General features: G+C 37.1%; 4 protein-coding genes across 5 annotated transcripts; 2 read left to right on the top strand and 2 right to left on the bottom strand.

The window, feature by feature from the left end:
* Positions 1-119: 119 nt before the first annotated feature.
* Positions 120-16,195, bottom strand: LOC122001153 (F-box/LRR-repeat protein 2-like). The gene is made up of 2 exons (XM_042555756.1): positions 15,705-16,195; positions 120-1,194 (listed from the first exon to the last, which is right to left on the bottom strand). The coding sequence occupies exons 1-2, from the start codon at positions 16,027-16,029 to the stop codon at positions 290-292; spliced, it is 1,230 nt and encodes a 409-aa protein (XP_042411690.1). The 5' UTR covers positions 16,030-16,195; the 3' UTR covers positions 120-289.
* A 651-nt stretch (positions 16,196-16,846) lies between these two features.
* On the bottom strand, positions 16,847-20,896 carry LOC122001150 (ras-related protein Rab-21-like). Of its 2 annotated transcripts, none has more exons than XM_042555754.1 (7): positions 20,733-20,896; positions 19,585-19,721; positions 19,062-19,122; positions 18,774-18,936; positions 18,533-18,621; positions 17,954-18,107; positions 16,847-17,324 (listed from the first exon to the last, which is right to left on the bottom strand). In XM_042555754.1, the coding sequence occupies exons 1-6, from the start codon at positions 20,782-20,784 to the stop codon at positions 17,989-17,991; spliced, it is 621 nt and encodes a 206-aa protein (XP_042411688.1). In that variant the 5' UTR covers positions 20,785-20,896; the 3' UTR covers positions 16,847-17,324; positions 17,954-17,988. The 2 variants fall into 2 exon arrangements, with proteins under 2 accessions (XP_042411688.1, XP_042411687.1); XM_042555753.1 differs by having other exon boundaries at positions 18,774-18,939; positions 20,733-20,895.
* A 264-nt stretch (positions 20,897-21,160) lies between these two features.
* Positions 21,161-23,356, top strand: LOC122001151 (protein transport protein Sec61 subunit beta-like). The gene is made up of 2 exons (XM_042555755.1): positions 21,161-21,258; positions 22,857-23,356. The coding sequence occupies exon 2, from the start codon at positions 22,862-22,864 to the stop codon at positions 23,108-23,110; it is 249 nt and encodes an 82-aa protein (XP_042411689.1). The 5' UTR covers positions 21,161-21,258; positions 22,857-22,861; the 3' UTR covers positions 23,111-23,356.
* Positions 23,357-24,860: 1,504 nt separating this feature from the next.
* LOC122001149 (peroxidase 2-like) lies at positions 24,861-26,296 on the top strand. Its single transcript, XM_042555752.1, has 3 exons — positions 24,861-25,136; positions 25,230-25,424; positions 25,516-26,296. Exons 1-3 carry the CDS (start codon positions 24,903-24,905, stop codon positions 26,083-26,085), a joined length of 999 nt encoding a protein of 332 aa, XP_042411686.1. The 5' UTR covers positions 24,861-24,902; the 3' UTR covers positions 26,086-26,296.
* Positions 26,297-26,615: the final 319 nt, after the last annotated feature.

Genomic DNA, 26,615 nt, shown 5'->3' with positions numbered 1-26,615 from the left:
AAAACCCAAAAAGTGTTTATGAGGTACTTGACATTTACATAATTTGGCCCGCTATTTACTTCTCCAACAAATCATCTACAAGTACCATGATAGCCAAAAGATATGTAATTCTAACAATGTACAGCTTGATATGCCGAGCTTTATTAATAGAGAGTTGCAAAGAGACAATGAAAAGTTCTTTCTTCACAATAAACATAATGAGAGCTGAAGTAAATAAAGGTGGCAACTGGCAGCTGATCATTCTATTAGCTTGCCCATGGAAACCTGATATGCAAGTAAATATCACATCCTAAAAGAAGTTATCAACCATAGGTTCGCTTAAGCTTAAACTACCATCATAATTTGTTTTACAGCACTCAGGAAACAGCAACCCAGCTTGCTCACAGCTTTGTCTTGTAATTTGTGGGCATGATCTCAGATCAAGGTATACAAGATACTTGCAAGATCGCAGTACCAAACCTACCGAGGCAACTGAGAGTCTCATGCAGCTACTCATCTTCAAAACCTTCAGTCGCAACTCAAATCCTGAAACTTCCTGTGCCAGGAAAGCTGAACCGGTTATCTTATCGCAACAACTTATGTCAAGAGCCACAAGATGCCTACAGTTTGACAGCACAGAGTTCAAGGATGAGTCAGTGATATTTAAGCACCAGTCCATCCTTAAGCTCCTTAAGCTTTTGCTACAAGCAAGTGATATGGATGTTATAGATTCATCAGAGATGTCTCGGCACCCACCAATGACAATAGTTTCAAGGTTATGGCAGAAGCCAGCTAAGGAAAAGATAGATTTATCACTGACTTTGGAACAGTCCAACAATTTGAGAATCTTCAGTGATGATGATGTAGCCTCAGCAACTTTGGAAACTCCAACATCGCTAATTTTGGAACATTTACTAACATCCAAAAACTTGATATATCGACAGCCATCAGCAAGAGTTGAGATTCCAGTGTTTGTTATGTTGTTGCATCCAGACAATCCTAGATCTTCAAGGCGCGAACAGCTCTTAGCTAGAGCTTTTAACAATTCATCGGTCACAGATTTGCATCCAGATAAGTGCAGTTTTCTCATATTTGAGCAACCTAGAGCAATTGCCACCATTCCTTTGTCTGTAATTTTTCTACACTGGGAAACATCTAGTGACTGGAGGGTTGGCAGACCATTTCCCAGAGTTCTCATCCCAACGTCAGTGACACCTTTATCAAGGAAGGATAACAACTTACATTAGTCTAGTAAAATCGAAAAACAGTATTTTGTTTTCTTGGTACCGTCAAACCTGATAGAAGTATGTTTTTCTTAAAAAAAGAAGATTTTATTATGCTTTTTAATATATAAAAAAGATTTTATTCTGCTTTTTAATATAAACTAAAAGTGACCAAAAAATGTATGTCAATGGAAATAAAAAACAAGAATGATGACATGAATACAAACAGAACAAGACATAACAATAACAAAATTTGCCAGAATAACCTAAGAGTGCTCATATCATATGAAAACCAAACATATTCATCAAACGTATAACTGATAAAAATTATAAAGCATATTATAGGGAGAGTCATGCCTCGATTTTTTTTTTTTTTTGTAGAAATTTTATATTTTATATTTAATTTCCTCAAATTTATTTGGGTTAATTTAAACTGACTTTAAATTAGTTTTGAGGGCTTATTTGCAAAGGTCTAATGGTATATTTGTGAAACATCTAAACTTAATTTTAGAGACTTGGGACTAGAATTGTGGCAAAAATGAGAGGCCAAGTGAAGCCACATAGAGTCTTGATTATAGATTGACTAGGTCTAAAGGTGATTGAGGTTTAAAATGTCTAGGTGATGGGGGTTATTCTTTAATGAGTTACCATGCTAGCGAGACCAAGCAGGTGAGAATAAGAGTGAGAACTCCAAATAGGGAAGATGTGGATCCAGTGGCGCATGGTTTATGCAGCGGAATATGAAGCTCTTATTCAAATAGCTGGTGAAACACAAAATATTTTATCAGCTATTAGAAGATCTTTCTTGTTGAAAAATTCATATCAAGGATCCACTGTTGAACAGGACCAAGCTTATATTGATATTGAACGACTGACATGCAATAGTATGAAGGATATCTTCAATTATCTAAACAACTACAAAATGTTGGCAGCAAAGTCCGGGCGCATGTTTATAAGTCCTGAACTGTACTTTGTAATAGATTATGTCAGAAAGGTTTGAACAATCCATTAAGAATTGGTATCAAAACTTGCGGACTGCAGATCTAGAATACCTTGATTTAGAAACAAAAGACTCTCTTAAAGGAATTTCTAATAATATCAGCGTTATTTACGACCGTCTTTTATTACACTCAAAAGTGTCCATATCTGAGTATAGGACTCTTTTTGAAACATTGAAGCAAAATCATCTGGAGATCACATAGATTATACAAGAATCTTTAAAGGAACAAAGGAGGCTACAGCAAGCTGTTCTGCAATTACAAAAGGAGCTCGTGCAAAACAAACCTTTGACTTCAAGTGATATCAAGGGCTTGGTAGTGGAGATTACCAAGCAACCAAAACTGATCGAAGAACAAGCGGTGGTTCTTATAGAGGAACAAAGAAGGCAAATCAAATGAATTGAAGAAATCATGCATGAAGTAAAAAGGCAAGTGTCATGAACCTTCCCCTTTCTTCAAAATCAAAAGATTATGATGAAGCTCTAGCTAATCCGAAGAAATCAGTTCACCTGCTATTGGTTTTATTATTGCCAAGGACGCTACAAATAAAGATATCAACAGGCAAAACAATACTATAATTAATCTCTTACTAAAAATAAACGAAAAGCTAGACCAATTACATGCAAAATCAATTTCCAGTAACTCTGAGCAGGTAGCAAGTCTTGCTAAACAATTTGAAGGTCTAACTTTGGGGAAAGTAAAAGAAGTAAAGAAGGAGCCTTTCTACGTATACCAAGATCCATTGAAAATATTCAAAGAGGAGAAAGAAAAGCTTAATGGCAACCAGAAATAGGCCAACTATTACTAAAAGAAGTACAACGGAGGTTTCTGAACCAATAACTTCTTCACAGGAAGATCAAATTAGAAGTTATCGAAGGATGGCAAGACTTCGATATGAAGCTCAAAGAAGATTGTATAGCTCAAGGAATGGATCAAGAACCTTAGAAAGTCAACTAAATCCTGAAGCTGAGTTGGAGCTTTCTCAGAGAAAAAGAGCCTCATTGGTACCAGTGGAGACCTTATACTCTACTAACTGGTCAGAGCCACGACACAGGGTTTACCAACACTATTCTGAAACAAGAATTTTAGTAACAGGAGGACAACAGAACCTTCCTTTGATTAATCAAGAAAGCTATTCAATTTTACGGTAAGAAGGTATGCAACTAATCCACTTAGGATTAGTAATGATCAGAGTTCATGCTTTACATCGCAGGAACGCGGGAGTAAATGCGTTAATTGTCCTTCGAGACACACGCTGGAGGGATGGCAGGTCTATCATTGGTACAATGGAAGTGGATCTTTAGGGAGGTACGCAGCTAGTATATATAGCCCCAAATATGTTAATCAGTGTAGAAGATTTCTTCCACCATATTGAGCTGGCCATTCAGACACATGGTTATGAAGACTGGAATATGGCTTAATCAAATTTACTGATCACACGAGGGTTGATTGGAAGATTAACTAATACCAGTCACGCTGGTTTCCGTTATAATGTGCAAAATGTAGCAGATTATCTAGCTAGCACCGGGATCCATGCAGTATCAACATCACCAAGGACAATAACGGAGCTACAAGGAATGAGATGGACTTTACAACCACCAACTATTTCTCAAAACCGAAACCCTCAAGAGGTTAGAACCACAACTCTGCTAGATGGTTCTATTTCTTTATCTTTTCAGGGATACCAATCAGCAAAAAACTCCCAACCAAGAAGGTTAAGTAATCTTGATATTGAAGAAATCAGAAATGAAGGAGAAGAAGAATTTGCTGGGGTTTTCACAAGTGAATATGCTCTACCACTTTTTCATGAAGAATATGATTATCCTGATACAAATAATAGATGGGACATCCTGGGAGAACCCAGTGGCAAGTATAATTATTATGTCAATTATGCAGCACCACCACCACAACCATTTATACCTGCAACCCGACCTTCAAGAGGAGATGAAGACAATACTGATGATGAGGCAGTTTTTCCAAGCATTTGGGAAGATACACCATGGGAGGAGGATCCCGATCTGGATCCTAATGATCTTGCACCAGCTAATGAGGATGAAGAAGATTTGGAATCTTATTTTCTAGGGCTGAGTAATTTGGAAACGGATTACCCTGTGATTTTCCCTAATTCTGTTCTACCAGATGATAATCAGCAATTACCACCATATTGGGACAACAGTGATACTGAATCAGAAGAATATTGGCAGCAGGTGGTTGAAGAAGTGGAACAAGTAGAAGAACAGTTCTATGCTACACAAACAAATAATCTTCCAGAAAAAATGAATGAGTTATCTGTTCAATAAGAAACATCCTCAAGTGAAGGAGAACCAAATGACTGGTTACCATATGTTAACCAGGATCAAGGAAGTTCACAAAATATTCAATCAACAGAAGAAGCAGCACATGTAGGAACTGACTCATTATTAACAGAGCAGCTTGAACGAATGGATTATCCAATCTTACGAAGCATGATGCAGCAAGCAACAACGGAGAAAGCATTATCCAGTACGAGTGCTATATCCAGGTATAATCCTCCTCATGAACCTCTTATGGGTCAAGTAAATTATCCTCCTGCACAGGTAAATGCAAGGACGAAACCAAAAGAATCAACTACAATCCTTAATGGGAAGTTCAGACCGCGAGGATATAATCATCAGCCATGGACGTTGCCATCAGCCCAAACAAATGACGAAGCCATTTTAATTCTACCAAAAGATATAGAGCAATATTCTGAAGTAATTTCTTGCCCGGAATCAATTACCAACAATCTGGTAAATCAAAAAACCTGGTTGGATAATGCACAAAAAGTACAATTTATTGAAAATCTTTTAGGAGAAAATGAAAAGAAGATGTGGATCCAGTGGCAATTACCCGGAATCAATTACCAAGAAGATGAAGAATTAGTAATACCAAAACAGCAAGTTCTGGCAGAAATAGACTTCAAAATGCAGTTTGCACCATTACTCCAAAGATTAAAGGAGGCAGGATTTATTGGTGATAATCCCTTGGAGCATAAGTCATAAAATAAGGTAATATGTACCTTGGATATTATTAATCCTGATATTACAATATAGGATAAGCCGTTAAAACATATCACCCCTGCAATGAAGGCTTCTTTCAAAGTTCATATTGAGTTTTGTTAAAATTAAAGGTTATCAAGCTAGTACAAGCCGACATCGAACTATGGCTTTCATTGTTCAATCGGGAACTACCGTGGATCCTCTCACAGGCCAGGAAAAGAAAGGCTTGTCTTTAATTACAAGACTCTTAGGCTGTGTTTGGTAAGGGTGATAGGATTAGAAATGGGTTGATTAGGATAGGATTGGAAGTGAGATTAATAATCACTCCCCATGCCTAGGGATTGTGAATCCCACTCCCACTCCACCCTAATCCTACCCCTAACTCACCCTACCAAACAACATATTATTTACTTTTTGAAAACATAATATTAATCCTATCACTCCTACCAAACGGGGCCTTAATGACAAGGATCAGTATTCTCTACCGGGTATTAATCTCATTTTAAAGAGATTGGAAGCGGTAAAGTTTTTTCTAAATTTGACCTGAAATCTGGATTTCATCAGGTCATGATGAATTCCGAATCAGTCCCTTGGACGACCTTTCTAGTACCCCAAAGTCTGTATGAATGGTTGGTTATGCCCTTTGGGCTAAAAAATGCGCCTGCGGTCTTTCAGCGCAAAATGGATACTTGTTTTCAAGGCTGTGAAGATTTTTTGGTGGTCTATATTGATGATATTTTAATCTTTTCAGCCAATGAGGAGCAACACTGCCAACACTTAAGCAGAATGCTAGATATTTGCCAGAAGGAAGGATTGGTTTTCTCTCCTACCAAGATGAAAATAACCCAACCAGAAATAGAATTTTTGGGAGTAATTGTTGGAAACCGAAGAATTAAACTTTAGCAGCATATAATCAAGAAAATTATAGATTTTGATGAAAAAACACTCACTATTTTATAGGGGTTAGATCTTTTCTTGGTATTCTCAATTATGCAAGGTCTCATATTCCTAATTTAAGTAAATTATTGGGACCTCTTTATTCAAAAACCTCCCCACATGGTGATAGAAGATTCAAGACCTCTGCCTGGACTATAATTAAAGAAGTCAAGGCGTTGGTCCAAACTTTGCCTGACCTGGAGTTACCACCTGTTGATGCCCACATCATTATTGAGACTGATGGCTGCATGGAAGGATGAGACGGAGTATGCAAATGGAAGCAATCAAAATTTGATTATAGAAGAACAGAAAAAATCTGTGCCTATGCCAGTGGCAAATTTCCGATGATCAAATCTACTATTGATGCAGAAATTTATGCTTGCATGGAAACCTTAACAGCTATGAAAATCCACTATCTGGACCGAAAGGAAATCACACTGAGAACTGATTGTCATGCAATAATCAAGTTCTTTAATAAAACAGTTAGTAATAAATCCTCTCGAGTCCAATGGATTTCCTTTATTGATTATATCAATAGAACCGGAGTGGAGATAAAGTTTGAGCATATAGGAGTAAATAATGAGCTGGCAGATGCATTATCAAGGCTTGTGCACCACATCACGGATGAGGTATCTTTACCAGAGAATCAAATCAAATTATTAAGCCTAGTTGATAGCTCGATGGATGAGACTAAAGATGCCCCTGCCACAATTAAAGGTGTTCTTGGCAAGGCCATCTTGTCGCTACTCCCAACTACCACTCCTTTTGTAGATGCTTGTACGAAAAGGAATTGAGACCCGGGGAGCCATTCCTTTTCCTAAGTGGTATTGTAAAACTAGGATCGGCCACTTGTTTTGGCCGACAAAAAATTAATAATTGGGTTATCAAGGCATGTGAAAAAAGGAAGAGATAAGATGCGATGGGGCCCATGGTGTACACGGTCATATTCATCTACCTTATCAAATAGCCTATAAAAACCCCCTATGTGTTCTTAGCGGGACACACGAAAGAAATTCGGAGTTCTACTAAGACAAGTGCAAGTGTGAGTGTGAAGTGTGAGTTTGAGACTGTACTTTAGCCTCTTGAGTTCAAGTGTCTTAGCGCTCAGACTCAAGTGATCCTGTGTAATAATTGTTGTATAATAATAATTATGCTATCCACGGTAGTTCCCGATTGAACAATGAAAGTCATAGTTCGATGTCGGCTTGTACTGGGCCTGATAACCTTTAATTTTATCAAAGACTCAATATGAACTTTGAAAAAAGCCTCCATTGTAGGGGTGATATGTTTTAACGGCTTATCCTGTATTGTAATATCAGGATTAATAATATCCAAGGTACAAGATTTTGAAGAAAGGGGAAGGTTCATGACACTTGCCTTTTTACTTCATGCATGATTTCTTCAATTCGTTTGATTTGCCTTCTTAGTTCTTCTATAAGAACCACCGCTTGTTCTTCGATTAGTTTTGGTTGCTTGGTCATCTCCACTACCAAGCCCTTGATATCACTTGAAGTCAAAAGTTTGTTTTGCACGAGCTCCTTTTGTAATTGCAGAACAGCTTGCTATAGCCTCCTTTGTTCCTTTAAAGATTCTTGTATAATCTACGTGATCTCCAGATGATTTTGCTTCAATGTTTCAAAAAGAATCCTATACTCAGATATGGACACTTTTGAGTGTAATAAAAGACGATCGTAAATAACGTTGATATTATTAAAAATTCCTTTAAGAGAGTTTTGTTTCTAGATCTGCAGTCCGCAAGTTTTGATACCAATTCTTAATGGATTGTTCAAACCTTTCTGACATAATCTATTACAAAGTAAATTCTATTTAGTTCCCCACCCTTCAAGCTTACCATGAAATCAAGGTTCAGGTCTTATAATGGCCTCCTGCCTTTTGTGACCATACTAAAGCCTTTCATGGCTCCATATAGAATTCAGACGCTAAAGGAATTTACTTAACAATAGAGTAATGATCTTACTTAGTTATTGCTTTTCCACTAAAAATATAGAACATACCTTTTGAAGACTACTTCACTAAAATACCAGCAAAGATTTAGCCAGCAAGCTCTAATACCATTATTATTATTATACAACAATTATTACACAGGATCACTTAAGTCTGGGCGCTAAGGCACTTGAACTCAAGAGCCTAAAGTACAATCTCAAACTCACACTCACACTTGTACTTGTCTTAGTAGAACTCCGAATTTCTTTCGTGTGTCCTGCTAAGAACTCATAGGGGGTTTTTATAGGCTATTTGATAAGGTAGATGAATAAGACCGGGTACACCATGGGCCCCATCGCATCTTATCTCTTCCTTTTTTCACATACCTTGATATCCCAATTATTAATTTTTTGTCGGCCAAAACAAGTGGTCGATCCTAGTTTTACAATACCACTTAGGAAAAGGAATGACTCCCCGGGGCTCAATTCCTTTTCGAACAAGCATCTACAAAAGGAATGGTAGTCAAGAGTAGCGACAAGATGGTCTTGCCAAGAACACCTTTAATTGTGGCAGGGGCATCTTTAGTCTCATCCATCGAGCTATCAACTAGGCTTAATAATTTGATTTGATTCTCTGGTAAAGATACCTCATCCGTGATGTAGTGCACAAGTCTTGATAATGCATCTGCCAGCTCATTATTTACTCCTTCTATATGCTCAAACTTTATCTCCACTCCGGTTCTAGTGATATAATCAATAAAGGAAATCCATCGGACTTGAGAGGATTTATTACTAACCGTTTTATTAAAGAACTTGATTATTGCATGACAATCAGTTCTCAGTGTGATTTCCTTTCGGTCCAGATAATGGATTTTCATAGCTGTTAAGGCTTCCATGCAAGCATAAATTTCTGCATCAATAGTAGACTTGATCACCGGAAATTTGCCACTAGCATAGGCACAGATTTTTTCTATAGTAGACTTGATCACGGAAATTTGCCACTGGCATAGGCACATATTTTTTCTGTTCTTCTAGAAACAAATTTTGATTGCTTCCATTTGCATACTCCGCCCCATCCTTCCATGCAGCCATCAGTCTCAATAATGATGTAGGCATCAGCAGGTGGTAACTCCAGGTCAGGAAATGTTTGGACCAACGCCTTGACTTCTTTAATTATAGTCCAGTCAGAGGTCTTGAATCTTCTATCACCATGTGGGGAGGTTTTTGAATAAAGAGGCCCCAATAACTTACTTAAATTAGGAATATGAGACCTCGCATAATTGAGAATACCAAGAAAAGATCTTAACTCCTTCAAAGTAGTGAGTGTTTTTTCTTCAAAATCTATAATTTTCTTGATTATACGCTGCTGATGTTTAATTCTTCGGTTTCCAACAATTACTCCCAAAAATTCTATTTCTGGTTGGGCTATTATCATCTTGGTAGGAGAGAAAACCAATCCTTCCTTCTGGCAAATATCTAGCATTCTGCTTAAGTGTTGGCAGTGTAGCTCCTCATTGGCTGAAAAGATTAAAATATCATCAATATAGACCACCAAAAAATCTTCACAGCCTTGAAAACAAGTATCCATTTTGCGTTGAAAGACCGCAAGCGCATTTTTTAGCCCAAAGGGCATAACCAACCATTCATACAGTCCTTGGGGTACTAGAAAGGCCGTCCCAAGGGACTGATTCAGAATTCATCATAACATGATGAAATCCAGATTTCAGGTCAAATTTAGAAAAAACTTAACCGCTTCCAATCTTCTTTAAAATGAGATTAATACCCGGTAGAGAATATTGATCCTTGTAAGTATTGTCATTAAGAGTCTTGTAATTAAAGACAAGCCTTTCTTTTCCTTTCTTGTGAGAGGATCCACGGTAGTTCCCGATTGAACAATGAAAGTTATAGTTCGATGTCGGCTTGTACTGAGCCTGATAACCTTTAATTTTAACAAAGACTCAATATGAACTTTGAAAGAAGCCTCCATTGCAGGGGTGATATGTTTTAACGGCTTATCCTGTATTGTAATATCAGGATTAATAATATCCAAGGTACATATTACCTTATTTTTTGACCAATGCTCCAAGGGATTATCACCAATACATCCTGCCTCCTTTAATCTTTGGAGTACTGGTGCAAACTGCATTTTGAAATCTATTCCTGCCTGAACTTGCTGTTTTGGTATTACTGATTCTTCATGAAGATTTAGATACTCATCCTCATTCATATCTAATTCCGGAATTGCTTTTGCTGAAACATATACTTCAGGTGAGGTATTGATAATAGTGATTTCTTTATAGAATGTTACCTCTGTTCCCTCTATCCTTAGGCCTCCTGCCATTGATTTGATGAAATTACATCCAATCATATCTAATTTCGGAATTGCTTTTGCTGAAACATATATTTCAGGAGAGGTATTAATAGTAGTGATTTCTCTATAGAATGTTACCTCTGTTCCCTCTATCCTTCGGCCTCTTGTCATTGATTTGATGAAATTACATCCAATCAGCATTTGAATTACATCTTTGAGATTCATCCCCAATTGGTAGGTAAAAGAAATCCGGAATTTATGTATGCCAATGGTCATGTAACCATTCTTCAATTTCTTCGTTGATTCCTGTTGGGAATTAATTCCAGAAAAAATTACTTTATAATTAATTTCTTCAAATGCATTTTTGGGTAGTGCATCCCTGCATATGCAACAGGTAGTGGCTCCCGTATCCAGTATCGCCTGTACCCTCGTATCAGTTACTCCTGGGATTTGAATAGTTACCTCCATATTGTATAGGCGATTTATAAGAGATTTCCTTGCTGCTGCAAAAATGAATTCCCGGCTTGTTGATGGTTGAGCTTCTGTAGTTGAACCAAAAGAACCTGCTGCCCTAATTGTTTCTCCCAAACTTTCGACTTCCATAATAGGTGGATTCATAATTTTTTCAAATATCAACTGTGTCACGCAACTGCCATGCTCAAGAGAAAGAGTTAAATTAGAAAAATTACAAATTAATATTTGTACCTCCCCCCGGAAATCAGAATCAATGACACTGGCATTGATTAAAAAATTAAGGTGATATGCGACTCCAGATCGAGGAGCAATCCGAGCATAATAGCCTTCTGAAAATTCCAAGCTTATACCAGTTTTAACAAGGCCTCATTGGTGTGTTGAGATGTGTACTTCCTCATCTGTAAAAATATCATAACCCGCTGCTCCTTGTGTTCGCCGAATTGGTAACTTTGTTGTTGCCGTTACCTTCTTAACTTTTATAAAAAGAATACTTTCTTCTTGGGGGATATCCTAATGAGTTTCAACAGTTCTTTTGTCAATAATACTCCGTAAATAATGAGTATAATTAAGCAAATCTTGTATCATCCTATCCTCTTTTTCATATGGTGGAATAATATCATTCTTCTTGAGTGTCAAAGTTTTGTTTAAATAGAATGGTCCACAAGCAGGGCATACCGTCATTTTGCAGAGTAAACAATGTATGCGCATAGTATCAGTAGTAATTAACTTACAGAGTGTGCAGCATACATATTTGCTATCTGTGATAACTTGATTTTCTTTCCATTGATGTGAACAATTTTTCATTTTTTCACCAACAAAAACTTGACTTCTCCATCAGCAATTTTCGGCGCCCAGCATAAAGATTGTTTCCTGGACCCATGGTGTGTCATCCAGTGCCAAACTCACATAACTGGTCCTGTTTCTCCTTCTAAAAATGAGCAAATTGCATCAGAGTCTGCTTCATTAAGATCTACAGAGAGTATGTCATAGTCTGATGGTAGATCCAATTGTTCTAATATTGCTGCTCGAACAATATTACCTGTTTGTTTCTTACAATCTCGAGCAAAATGACCAGGTTCTCCACAAATAAAACACTTACATTTCTTTTGCTGATCAACCTTTTTCTTTTTAAAGACTCTGACATGAGAATCGTGCGGCTTTCCTTTGTAGGTTTTGGCCTTCCTTAGTCCATATTTCTTTTGCTTATTGTAATACCCAGGTATGAGTATTTTACTACAGAATGCCAAGTCCTTCACAGTTTTTTGTATTGTTGTTTTTTTACAGATTTCTGACAGATATTGATAAGTAAAATGAATTCTAGGAATTATGCCTACCTGATTAGCTGGATAGTTGGCTTTAAATGTTGCTTCAATTTCATTGCCAATAATAGGAGGCATTTTCATGAATAACTTATCTGATAGTTCAGGAATTATAAACATGCGTCCGGACTTTGCTGCCAACATTTTGTAGTCGTTTAGATAATTGAAGATATCCTTCATACTGTTGCATGTCAGTCGTTCAATATCAATATAAGTTTGGTCCTGTTCAACAGTGGATCCTTGATATGGATCTCCCAACAAGAAAGATCTTCTAATAGTTGATAAAATATTTTGTGTTTCACCAGCCATTTGAATAAGAACTTCATATTCCGCTGCATAAGCCATGCGCCACTAGATCCACATCTTCTTTTCATTTTCTCCTAAAAGATTTTCAATAAATTGTACTTTTTGTGCATTATCCAACCAGGTTTTTTGATTTATCAGATTGTTGGTAATTGATTCCCAGCGAGAAATTACTTCAGAGTATTGTCCAATATCTTCTGGTAGAATTAAAATGACCCCATCATTTGTTTGGGTTGATGGCAACGTCCATGGCTGATGATTATATCCTCGCGGTCTGAACTTCCCATTAAGGATTGTAGTTGATTCTCTTGGTTCTGTCCTTGCATTTACCTGTGCAAGAGGATAATTTACTTGACCCATAAGAGGTTCATGAGGAGGATTATACCTGTATATAGCACTCGTAATGGATAATGCTTTCTCCGTTGTTGCTTGCTGCATCATGCTTGGTAAGATTGGATAATCCATTCGTTCAAGCTGCTCTGTTAATAATGAGTCAGTTCCTACATGTGCTGCTTCTTCTGTTGATTGAATATTTTGTGAACTTCCTTGATGTAACCAATCATTTGGTTCTCCTTTAGTTGAGGATGTTTCTTCTTGAACAGATAACTCATTCATTTTTTCTGGAAGATTATTTGTTTGTGTAGCATAGAATTGTTCTTCCACTTGTTCCACTTCTTCAACCACCTGCTGCCAATATTCTTCTGATTCAGTATCACTGTTGTCCAAATATGGTGGTAATTACTGATTATCATCTGGTAGAACAGAATTAGGGGAAATCACAAGGTAATCCGCTTCCAAATTACTCAGCCCTAGAAAATAAGATTCCAAATCTTCTTCATCCTCATTAGCTGGTGCAAAACCATTAGGATCCAGACCAGGATCCTCCTCCCATGGTGTATCTTCCCAAATGCTTGGAAAAACTACCTCATCATCAGTATTGTCTTCATCTTCATCTCCCCATGAAGGTCGGGTTGCAGGTATAAATGGTTGTGGCAGTGGTGCTGCATAATTGACATAATAATTATACCTGTCACTAGGTTCTCCCAGGGTGTCCCATCTATTATTTGTATCAGGATAACCATATTCTTCATGAAAAAGTGGTAGAGCATATTCACTTGTGAAAACCCCAGCGAATTCTTTTTCTCCTTCGTTTCTGATTTCTTCAATATCAAGATTACTTAACCTTCTTGGTTGGGAGTTTTTTGCTGATTGGTATCCCTGAAAAGATAAAGAAATAGAACCATCTAGCAGAGTTGTGGTTCTAACCACTTGAGGGTTTCGGATTTGAGAAACAGTTGGTGGTTGTAAAGTCCATCTCATTCCTTGTAGCTCCGTTATTGTCCTTTGTGATGCTGATACTGCATGGATCCCAGTGCTAGCTAGATAATCTGCTACATTTTACACATTATAATGGAAACCAACATGACTGGTATTAGTTAATCTTCCAATCAACCCCCGTGTGATCAATAAATTTGATTCAGCCATATTCCAGTCTTCATAACCATGGGTCTGAATGGCCAGCTCAATATGGTGGAAGAAATCTTCTACACTGATTAACATATTTGGGGCTATATATACTAGCTGCGTAACTCCCGAAAGATCCACTTCCATTGTACCAATGATAGACCTGTCATCCCTCCAGCGTGTGTCTTGAAGGACAATTAACGCATTTACTCCCGCATTCCTGCGAAGTAAGGCATGAACTCTGATCATTACTAATCCTAAGTGGATTAGTTGCATACCTTCTTGCCGTAAAATTGAATAGCTTTCTTGATTGATCAAAGGAAAGTTCTATTGTCCTCCTGTTACCAAGATTCTTGTTTCAGAATAGTGTTGGTAAACCCTGTGCCGTGGCTCTGACCAATTAGTAGAGTATAAGGTCTCCGCTGGTACCAATGAGACTCTTCTTCTCTGAGAAAGCTCCAACATAGCTTCAGGATTTAGTTGACTTTCTAAGGTTCCTGATCCATTCCTTGAGCTATACAATCTTCTTTGAGCTTCATATCGAAGTCTTGCCATCCTTCGATAACTTCTAATTTGATCTTCCTGTGAAGAAGTTACTGGTTCAGAAACCTCCGTTGTACTTCTTTCAGTAATAGTTGGCCTATTTCTGGTTGCCATTAAGCTTTTCTTTCTCCTCTTTGAATATTTTCAATGGATCTTGGTATACGTAGAAAGGCTCCTTCTTTACTTCTTTTACTTTCCCCAAAGTTAGGCCTTCAAGTTGTTTAGCAAGACTTGCTACCTGCTCAGAGTTACTGGAAACTGGTTTTGCAAGTAATTGGTCTAGCTTTTCGTTGATTTTTAGTAAGAGATTAATTATAGTATTGTTTTGCCTGTTGATATCTTTATTTGTAGCATCCTTGGCAACAATAAAACCAATAGCAGGTGAACTGATTTCTTCAATATTAGCTAGAGCTTCATCATAATCTTTTGATTTTGAAGAAAGGGGAAGGTTCATGACACTTGCCTTTTTACTTCATGCATGATTTCTTCAATTCGTTTGATTTGCCTTCTAGCTTAGCTAATAGGATATAACCCTTTCCTCTTAGTTGGAATCTTATGAGTACATTGCATATTGGTGCCTTATGCTCTCACAAGCATTATGTACATTGAGCATTGTTGTGTTTGCATCCATATCATATTTCTCAAATCCACCACAAGTGGTATATGGTACCAAGGCACATTGGAGTGCTAAAATTTATTTGATACAAAATGTAAACTTGTTTTAATTTCATATACAAATCATTCATAAATACTAAAAGTGTGAATAAACAAGAATACTTCATAAAACATAATTAGCTTAGCTTAAAAACAAAATATCTATTGTCATGACCAAATAGCCACCAACCACCATTACTTAAAATAATGGCAAATCATTGCAAGTGCCAAAGGTGAGGTTGGCAAAGTTTCTTTCTTCTTTCTTTTTTTTTGATTTTCTTTTTCTTGCTTTGTAAAAACAGGGGACCTATAATACCAATATTTCTAGAATCAATTGATGATAGAAAAGACCACAAATATTCTTAACCCACCACCATCGATTGCCAAAAGCAATATTGAAGCTTTGTGAAAGTAAGGTCAACATCTTTTCGGTGGCGATATTAAGATCCAGTTAACAGACATTCCCAATCAAGATATAGACCACGAAACCAAAGATAAACTGAAGGCTAAAAAAATTTCAAAGAGAAATAAAAGCCTCACCTTTGCAGTTTTGGAGGTCAAGAACACGCAAAGCCCGGAATCCTGCAGCAATGACAGCAAGATCCGAATCAGTAACGCCAGGGTAGAACGACCTTGAGGCGGATTGCGAAAGGTCTAACTCCACTATCCCCTGAAAACGGTCGGCCATCTGGCGTAGCATGGCAGGGCCAGCGCGGGCTCGGAGACGGCGTCGCTCAGAGCTCTGCAGGCGGAGCCAGCGCTTGCAGACGAGCCCAAACAGATCCCTCTCCTCCTCCTTCTCCAGCCGGCTGAGCACTGCTCGGAGCTCGTCGTCGGTAAGGGCGTCATTAATGCAGACCTTCATCCCCTCCTGCAGCCACTCGCCGCCGTCCAGATTCGCCGGCGCCGTAGGGATCTTGGGGACGAAGAGCGATCGCCGGATCGGGGTTAAAATGGGCAGTTTGGAGTTCCGATGCAGAACCCTAACCCTACTCCCGGGTCTTAATTCGTTCGGGTTTCGTGGTCCGTTCGCCCGAGCGTCATCATCCACGGTAGTTGATTGCCGGTAAATATTCGTCTAAAAATATTTAAGCAATTATTAATTTGTATATATCTTTTATTTAAAAATATCTTTTGAAAGCTTAAAGTGGCAACCCATTAATTAATTATGTTATAAATAAATCATATCATTTTATGTAAATATAAAATTATATATAATAATCTGAGCTACGCTTCCTTATTTTTAAGGACATTTAATATTATTTATCAATAAATGATTCCAACTGTAAACTACTTCTTAATAAGTAAAACCTTAAATTTTTTTATACCGTATATTTAGATTTTAATATCCAATTAATCTTAACACAGACTGTCCTATTAAATAAATCCAAAAATATACTATGTCCCTTACCATCGCATCAACCACTGATTTTTTTTTTTCAAAAATAAACATCCGTCAAAAACTAATCCCTATCTATTATAACATATCTGTCACCGTCTAAACAACTTATTATCCCGCATATAATCAAGTAAATCATTCACGTGGATAAATTAGGCAAATTAAAATGACTATGTTTTGATTATTTTTTTTAATTGCATTTTCAAATTCTAATGTATCTAACAACACTCCAAAGAAAAAAGAAAAATGAAAAAAAAAATCTGTAAAGTTTCAACACCTCTACTTCGAAAACAATTCAAATTCATTGGAGAAAGGATTAGTAGAAATGCTAATAACAATTAGATACAGGATATACAAGAAGAAAGATGGCAACAAATTAAAAACAAGCCATGGGCATTAGATATAGTGGTCTTGAGCAACACAATAAAGGTATATGTGTATAATTTTGCAAGCTATAATTTAATTTAATGATCTGTGCCATCAAGCTAAGTTCGAAGTTCCAAGGATGTTGCTTCCAAAGCGTAAAGAAGAATGGAAACACTTCGAGTTACCCAGTGGAGTACACATTCAGTTTCTATGTCGTACTAGAAATAAACAAGTAAATCTGCTTGCGATAAGCCTGGCCAATCTGTGAAAGGAATAAGCTTTTGACAAACTAAACATTGTGAAATATTTGTATCCACATCAATCATCATGCATAAAACCAGTTGCTCAGCTCTATTCTTCCTTTATAATCAACGGAAGCAAAGTGTCCTGTGAACCTGCAAGAATATTGGAATTCAGAAGCAGATAAAATTATGATGTAGAACATCTGAGTATATTTGACATGTCAAGGAACTGTAAAACAGGAACAACTTGATGCATCCATCAGGAAATGGACTCAATATTCAAAATTGACGTATCAGTAGTGAGGAATAACAAAGCAAGATCTTTCAAACTGGTACAACAAGAACAATAACAGCCTTTTTCCCACTAAGGCCGGATATATGAATCCTCCTACGCTATTAGACTAGATCTCCTATTATATTCTCATTTATATTTAAATGAATTTTATCCTATTTTATAGTTGCTAACTCGGTCTTATTTGGTCTCCCTCCTTGCTTAATGAATGTATTAGTCATGGTCTCTACTTTCAAACTGGTACAACAAAAAATATGAATATCAACTTTGATAAACAAGAGTATTCCTTCTAAACATGTAGGAGTTCTAGACACCAAAATAGCATGATCAATATCATTTGTAATCTCCTAAAGGGAAAAAATTGATGTTGTAAAACCAGATTCAATGAAAGGCTAAAGATTCTAGATGTTTTTGCTACCCACAACGTGCCAGTAAATTTCGTTTCCTCTGATCATATAGAAGCAGCTGTAAATGAATAATGATAAAATACCTAAAATTGCTTAGAAAAATTTTACAATCCTGTTGCTATGAACAACATCTCGGAGGAGGTTTTTGCTCAGGTTCATCATCTACAATAATAATCCCCTTTCTTGGTGGAACAGGCAACAAGCCTTCAGTACTGTCTTTTTTCTTCTGCAACAATCCTGCATTTGACCAAGAGAATAGCCCATTGAAATCTAAGAAGATCAATGAAATTAATACAGGAACATAGAAATCCAATCCTTAAAAGTTTTAACAATAAAGTATCAAATCAATCATCACTGGAAAATTCACTATCCTAATTTTAGTGATGAATATGGTAAAAAAAATCATCATAACCAGTCTGATGGCAGCAGGAACATTGACTTAGCAACACCTACATAAGACAACATGTAAATAACCTAGCTTGATAAAAGATGAAACTCAAACGTGGAGGCGTCTAGCATCATTACAGCCTTTAGCATGTGAACTGAGACAAGAATCAGTACCCCATTGTCACATAAAGTATGTTCCTTAAGTTTCCATCTATCTGAATTCTTGATGTTCACTTAAACTTTATTTGGTCATTCTGTGGAAATGAGCAACTTACGTGTTGCAATTTCATGAAAGACTTCATCTATTCCTGTCCCAAATTTGGCAGATGTGACAAAAAGCTTTGCACCAATAGATGTTGCATAGCTGCATAAAACAGAGATCAATTGGTGAAATAATAAATGGAAGAAATTATAATAAATTCTTATATAGTATCTTTGTTAAATGAGGTAAACCTAGATGCTTCACTACATAACAACTTATTATCATGAAAAGCAAACAATCACTTTCATCCATACCTTTCAGCTTCTTGAGTATCATACTTCTTTGATCTGACTAAATCACTTTTATTTGCTGCAATGGCCATGGCTATATCTTTTGATGCCATCTGCTGAAGTTCCTTCACCCATTTCTTAACTCGAACAAAAGTATCGCTATCTGTAATATCATATACTAAAAGGGCTGCTGCAATCACAAATAAAAGACACATTATGATTTTAGTCAATTCAAAGACTGACAAGAAAATTGCACGATTCCATAAATTGTAGCCCATCAATGAGCCAAAGAATGAGATTGTAGATACATGCCATCTGCATCACGATAGTATATAGGTCCCAAGGCATGAAAACGCTCCTGTCCAGCTGTATCCTGTATGGAGAAATTAATGAGACTATGATTGGATAGTAGCTATTAATACTGACATACTGGTTTCATCATATACTTCTCTAGTCTAGCTAAAGTAGATTTAGAGATTTAAAAATTATGGAAATAGAAAAAGAATCTGTAAGCAGAAAACAAATGTCATATGTTTAAGAATATAAAAAGTTAAATATTTGAAAAAAAAAAAATAGTATGGAGAATGCAAGGAACAATATATTTAATTGCAAATCAATGGCCAACAAAGGCATGCACTTCTAAAAAATTGTGATGTATATACCCAAATAAGGAAGACTGGCAAGCACTAACATTTATCGTTTTAATTATCAAAAAAGCAATATGTAAAATGTCTGTGTTGAGGAGCAAGTTATGTTACTATAAACATCTTCAATATTAGCAAAGAGTTTTGTTGAAAAACAAATTAATGTAAGATACAATGAGAAGAAAACGCACCCATATAGACAAGGTAATAGGCACACCTCCGGCAACAACACGCTTTGTTAAATAGGAAGCTTGCACTGTAGCTTCTTGCTTCTCGGAGAAAACATTATTTACATATCTTAAAACAAGGGAGGTTTTCCCAACTCGACCTAGGAAGACAGATCACCAGATGACAAACACAAAATAGGAAAAACATTTTTAATTACAAAATACTGCATCATGATTTTCCAATTAAATGTCCATTATATGTAGTATCAGCATGTATATTCCAACACTTTATTCATGAGCAACAGAGTGTTATGCAATATGCTATATTGACTGTTCCTGTTTCAATATAATACATCGATACTTTTATCAATAAATGCAATAAGTCATTCCAGAATAATCTCTTTTTTTATTATCCACTTTTATTGCTAAATTTTTTCTATCTAAATATCTGGAAACATACGGCTTCTATTGATATCCTAGCAACCAAGTTTCTAGTCTTAACTGATCAATCACAACTCTTGAAAAGCCAAATAGCAGAAGTGGGATACAGGATATGCAACTGAGTGATAGGCTAGTCGAACAAGATTGTGAACATATTGACTACATTAATGAGAAAGTCTCCCCTTGAATCTTTGATGATATCAGGAGGTAGATTAAAGCATAATGCCTTGAGAAATAAAACTTCCTAAAAATAATAATGAGCTTTTCTATCTTCTCACAACACCTTTTCATTACTTGTACTCAAAGATTTCTCAATATTGACACTCAAAATTCAAAGATGGATAAACGCTGTGATATTCACACTAAAAAAATAAATTAAAAAAAAAAAATCCAATTATCATAGTTGAACGAATCGTTGCTAGTTATTGCCATATCCCCCTAATGCATAAGAAAACTGCTCTTTCTACTTAATAATAGCATGGAACATATGTATGAAGATCATAAATGGACTAACTCCAATTAAACCCTCGATTTTAACCAACAAGAATTCCACAATTACTTCACTTCCGTCGAAATTGGCGTTTCTAAAACAAGATTTTTATTTCTTTCCACGAACCACTAGACAAGGAAACCCTCGATTGTTTAATGCTAAAAAATACGTCTTAAAAAGGAGAAAAAAAAGTCAGAACCGAACAAGCGCAGTTCAAAGTACGAAGGGAAATTGGAGTTACCGTCACCGAGAAGAACTAGCTTGAACGTAAAATTTGGCGGCCTGGAGCTCATTCTCTAGCGATCGACTGGAACCTGGACGGAACTAGGTTTCGCGATCGCAGCGTCTCATGACATCCTCGGAACCTACCTTTCCACAAGGAAAGCAAGAATTGAATTGTTTGTCGGGTTTCTTAAGGGACCGGACTGCCAGCGTCCGATCCAATAAGCAAATCTTGGGCCTTTGACTAGTTGGGAAATTTACTCGAAGGACCTCTAAGTTTCAAAACTCATTGAAATTCACTGTTTTTAAAAATTTCTACCTGAAAATAACAATTAAGTTGAACAAATTCTAAAAATCAAGTTGGGGGCATTTGCAAAACTTGTTAAACATAGAAGGGCAAAATGAGAAAAAAACCTTGATTTTGTTTCATCTTCGTGGCGGCCGAACGGTCTGCCAGTTGAATAAATACACGCTCTGCCATGTATCGGTCATTGGCGACGTCGCACTAGGTAACCCTAGCTTCTGAGAGGCTCAAGCTCCCCGAGGTACGTTTTTTTGGTCAGATCCTTATGTATACTTCTTCCGCCGCTACGATCTTACCCAATTTTTGTTTTTTTTTTCTTGCGTGCGAAATCTCGATGATTATCCTGAATCCACCAATTTTTAATGGATTAGCTATTCTTTTTGCCGTGCAAATCAAATAAGGTATCTTTGGATTGTTTTGTCCGATCTGCAATCCCAGCACCTAGTTCGATATGCAAGCCCTCCTGGCACATCGATTATTTTTACGGGGAAAAATGGGCGATCGTGATGAGATTGTGCACTGGCGTCGACTGTCGGCGGCTTTTCCTTCTTGGGTAGCCCAGATAGTAAAGATAATTATTAAAAATATTATTCTTTCTAGATAGATAAAATTACTGCATTCTCAACGAGAAGTTTGGGAGATTCGCTATCTTTAAGTTTCTATTCAGTAATTTACAATTAGTGCTATTCAGCAATGTTTAGCTAAATTGGTAGGGAGAAATGAAAATGTAGCTCCTAGAACCTACAATTTTCTCTCTTTGTTTTTAGCAAATATCTTTGATGAGTAGCCTATTTAGTTGGCTCTTCGAACCAATGTGCAGAGTTACATATGCAAAATCTCCAAATTTTTTTTGATATAGAAATAAGTTTTTTGTTTTATTGGCTGATTAGTACTAATGAAGCTGCATGTTTAATACTCTACATGTTACATGAATGGTTGAATTCGTAAATAATTAACAGATACATGATAATTTTAACTATAGTGGTTCTGTGGTTGTGTTCACAATTATTAATTAAGGCTCTCCATTATAGAAAAGGAAACTGTGGTAATTGATACCCAATTTTTAAAATATAGTTTTAGTTATCTTGTAACTATTGATTATTTTGAATAACATGATACTTGTATCCTCACCCACATCTTGTGAGTTGCATGGACCAATTTTTAATTGGTTGTTAAATAATCATGAATACAGAGTTTTGAATCACCTGAAATGCGTTAATTAGCATGTACACTTTAGGGATTTATTGACATGTGCATGATAGCAAGTTGGTATGGTGTTAATATGACTGTATCATGAATATCTTGGAGGTCAACTTCTGAGTGTGTATAAGCCGCGCTCTAGATTTACCCAGTAGGCAAACTAGGGGGAAGTCCGTCTATCTCCAAGATTAGTTAGGTGAAGCTCAGACATCTAGATTATAAAAAAAAACAACCTAATTTTAAAAATTTACCTCCTAGATGCGTAAAACATCTTGTGTATATAAAATTACTACAATGGTATCTCTTTAATTATGGAACTTCTATAAGCGTGGCTTGTGGTGATTTAGAAATGTACCTGAATTGTATCATGCCTTTTCATTCAGCAAAACAAATATCTAGCTGGCCAATTAGATATGTACTTTCAAGAATAATGTACGTTGACCTTTGTTTAAAATCTTATTTTGATAATTTTGCCTCCTGCTAAGATTGGAGCAATTGATGTTCAACTACGTTGCTAGGAACATGTATAGAGAGGAGTGAAAATAACATGCATCTTAGCTCTTATTTTCCCAGTGACTGAAATTTTCTTTAGAACTGAAACTTTTTCTTTTGCATATTTTATATTTCGTCGATGCACAGTCAATATGGTTGCCAATGGTGGAGCACCACCCAGAGGCAGTGCAGCAGCAGCTGCCAGCTTGCGCAGGCGGAGGACAGGCGGTGGAGGTGGTGCTGCAGCTGGTGGAGGTGCCAGCACCATGCTTCAGTTCTACACTGATGATGCCACTGGGGCCAAGATGTCTCCTAATAGTGTTCTCTTCATGAGCATTGGCTTCATTGCCGTTGTTTCTCTTCTTCATGTTTTTGGTAAACTTTATTTGGCTCGGCAGTAGAGTTTCGCATATCCTCTTACCTTCACTGTTTTCCGAAAAATCTCCAAGGTGTGTGTACTCTTGTTAGATTACTGATCAAGTTAGGCTATTTTGTCATAATGTTGAGCTAATCATTAAAAGACATGGTGAAACACCCTTATAAGCTGCAGCTCTACTGCCATTCCCTTTGGATTAACATTGTGTTCTACAATCTTGCTAGATTTTGATATTTTTAGAATCTTGATAGATTCGGATGTAAACTCTGTTAAGATATTGATTCATTTGTGCACCTTGGAAAACTAAGCAGTGTCTTTAAGCCTTTAAATGTTTGGTGTCCTTGAGTTGCTCTACCAAGGAGAGGATCTTAATAGAGTTGGGCCAGTTGACAAGTTACAGGGAACAAATTAATCGAGTTTGCTTGACTTTTTTTTTAAAAAAAAAATCCCAAAAAGGAAAAAAGGAAAATTAATTCGCATGATCATTGCTGATAACTTGAGTAATTGTTTTTTTTTGTTTTAAATAAATTATATTTAAATTTGTGAAAAAATATCTATAAATTCACGAAGGAGGGATGAATTGCTAGATTGATTATTCAGTTAAAAATGAATTGAATTAATTGAAATTGAATAAATTATTTTTTTAGCTAATCGAGAGATTTATCAATTTATTAATGATTTATATGTTTATTTAATTAAAAATATCTTTAATTGAGTAAAGAATTTTAAAATCAAAATTGAATGAAATTAATCAATATAATCAATTTGTTTAAATAGAATTCTAAAATAACTAAATCAAAATTTTAAATTATATTTATTCAATTTAACTGAATTTTTATTCATCTCGTACCACAAGAATAATAAAACAATTAAAAATTAATATAATTAAAATTAAAAAAATAGATCAAATTTCACCAGAAAATTGAGCTAATGTTTGCTGATTCGATTGAATAAACAAATCAGTTCACGTAAATAGAGCCTGGTTTTTAGAAATGATAAAAAAAATTAAAAATGAATACCATTATTTTTTTAAAAAAACAAAAGAGATCAAATTTCACCAGCAAATTGAGCTATGTTTGCTGATTCGATTGAATAATTCAAACAAATCAGTTCACGTAAATAGAGCCTGGTTTTTAGAAATGATAAAAAAAAATTTAAATTAATACCATTTTTTTTTTAAAAAAAAAGATCAAATTTCACCAGCAAATTGATCTAATGTTTGCTTATTCTATTGAATAACCCAAACAAATCATCATTTCATCAAGAAAATACTACAATATCTTTTTGATTTACAGCATGCCATTTTAAAAAATTCAACACTTTTCTGATTTTTATATCAACCCGCGGCCGAATAAATAAATCAGATGGATAGCTGAACCAACGCTACACCTTTTTTTTTTTTTTCCATTTTAATCGATCAAGATCTAACTCAGCCAAAAAAAACGTACCCAATTAAATTTTTAAACTATAAACACGATAAAGTTGGTTCTATACTTCCATTCAGAAAACTTCTATCTTCTAGTTCTAGGTCGGAGTCTCTGGATTTCATAGATTTCCCAAGGCTCCAAGTTTCAAAGAAACTTGTAAAACTCATTAACAGGTAGAGAGAGAGAGAGAGAGAGGTGCAACGAAGGCGAATCCCAGAAGAAACTCAAAGCCCACCTCGACAAGCACCATGTGCACGGTAGGTTCATTAAACAACTGATTCTGGGTACCGATCACGTCCTCGATGCGCACCTATTTAAGCGCGATCACCTTTTCGCACTGACAATTAACTAAGTCAATCTGCAAGAAGTCGACCAGCAGCAAGCATATATATGGCAATCAGCTCGAATATGTTGTTCGGCACGCTGTACTTTACCTTCATCTCTTCAATCATTATCCCTGCGGCGCATCACCACGTTCAGGGGAAGCTCACGCCGAACTTCTACGACGAAGTGTGCCCGCAGGCACTGCCCACCATCCAGGTGATGGTGGAGACGGCCGTCACCTTTACGCCACGCATCGGCGCGTCCCTGGTGCGGTTGCACTTCCATGACTGCTTCGTCAATGTAAGGCAGCAAGCTTTGAGCATTATTTGAACAGTAGTGCGACGTTGTGTGTGTCTGTGGAAACTGTGTGATAGTGTGGTGGATCATGTGCAGGGGTGCGATGGTTCTGTGCTGTTGGATGATTCGCCGACCATTGTGGGAGAGAAGACAGCGGGGCCGAACAACAATTCTGTTGGGGGATTTGATTTCATAGACGAGATCAAAGCCACTTTGAACGTTGTGTGCTTCGGCAATGTCGTCTCCTGTGCCGATATCTTGGCTGTTGCGGCTAGGGACTCGGTTGTAGCGGTAACGATGCCAAGGCCTTACCTTTGTTTTTTGGGGGGAAGAAGGCTCTCAGCGAACTTCTGACGAACACCTGGTGTGCTTGATTTTGCAGCTCGGCGGAAGCTCCTACGATGTGCTGCTCGGTCGGCGAGATTCGACCAACGCGAGTAGAGACGACGCGAACTCCAACATCCCGTCGCCGGTATCCGACTTGTCGGACATCCTCGCCAAGTTCGAAGCCCACAACCTCTCCGCCGAGGACCTCGTCCTGCTATCGGGAGCGCACACCTTGGGATACGCCAAGTGCAAGCTCTTCCGCGACCGGATCTACAACGAGACCTCAACCATCGACGCCGACTTCGCCAGCGCCCTAAAGGCGAAGTGCCCTAAGGCCGTCGGCAGCGGCGACGACGAGCTGTCGTCGCTGGATGAGACGCCGGCGGCGTTCGACTCGGGGTACTACCAGATGCTGACGCGGAACAAGGGGCTGCTGCACTCGGACCAGCAGCTGTTCAAGGGGGACGGGAGCGAGATCGATGGGCTGGTGAAGCGGTACAGCGAGGACGCCGGCGCGTTCACGGAGGGGTTCGGAGCGGCGATGGTGAGGATGGGGAGCATCAGCCCGTTGACGGGGGACGAAGGAGAGATTCGAGAGAACTGCCGAGTGGTGAACCGCCCCTGATTCTGCATTTCTGCTCTGTTCCTTTGCTTTGATCTTGTGCTCGTGGACCGCATTTTCCATTTTTTATTTTTTATTTTTTATTTTTTTACATATATTTTTAAATATCAACCGCCAAACGTGTGATGCGTCTTCTGTACCGAAATGTAACGTCATTGTGTCACCTGTAATTCTTTAAAATATATATATGTAATTTATAATTTCTATTATTTTGCCTGAGGACTTTCTTCTTTTTGTTAAAATTCAAAAAATAGAATATAAAAAGTGAAATGCGTTTTATTTATTTTTTTAATGGAATATGATTTTTTAGAATAAAATATTTTCGCTGATTTTTTTTATTTTTAAAAAACCATTTTTTATCTCTGTTTTCGATTTAATTTCCCTCTGCTATGTTATCATGACTCGGCCGGATCATCAATATCTGTCCGTGCTAAATACCTGAGACCGCCATGTCATAACTGGGCCCGTATTCATCGTGATTTACTCCCTTTCATACTTGTGGGGCCGGGTTGAGGGGCCGCTAGGTTGGCGGT

This window comes from Zingiber officinale, chromosome 7A (assembly GCF_018446385.1).
Source record: "Zingiber officinale cultivar Zhangliang chromosome 7A, Zo_v1.1, whole genome shotgun sequence".
Lineage (NCBI taxonomy): Eukaryota > Viridiplantae > Streptophyta > Magnoliopsida > Zingiberales > Zingiberaceae > Zingiber > Zingiber officinale.
The sequence above is the reverse complement of the archived record's forward strand: the minus strand, read 5'-3'. Positions and strand labels throughout refer to the sequence as shown.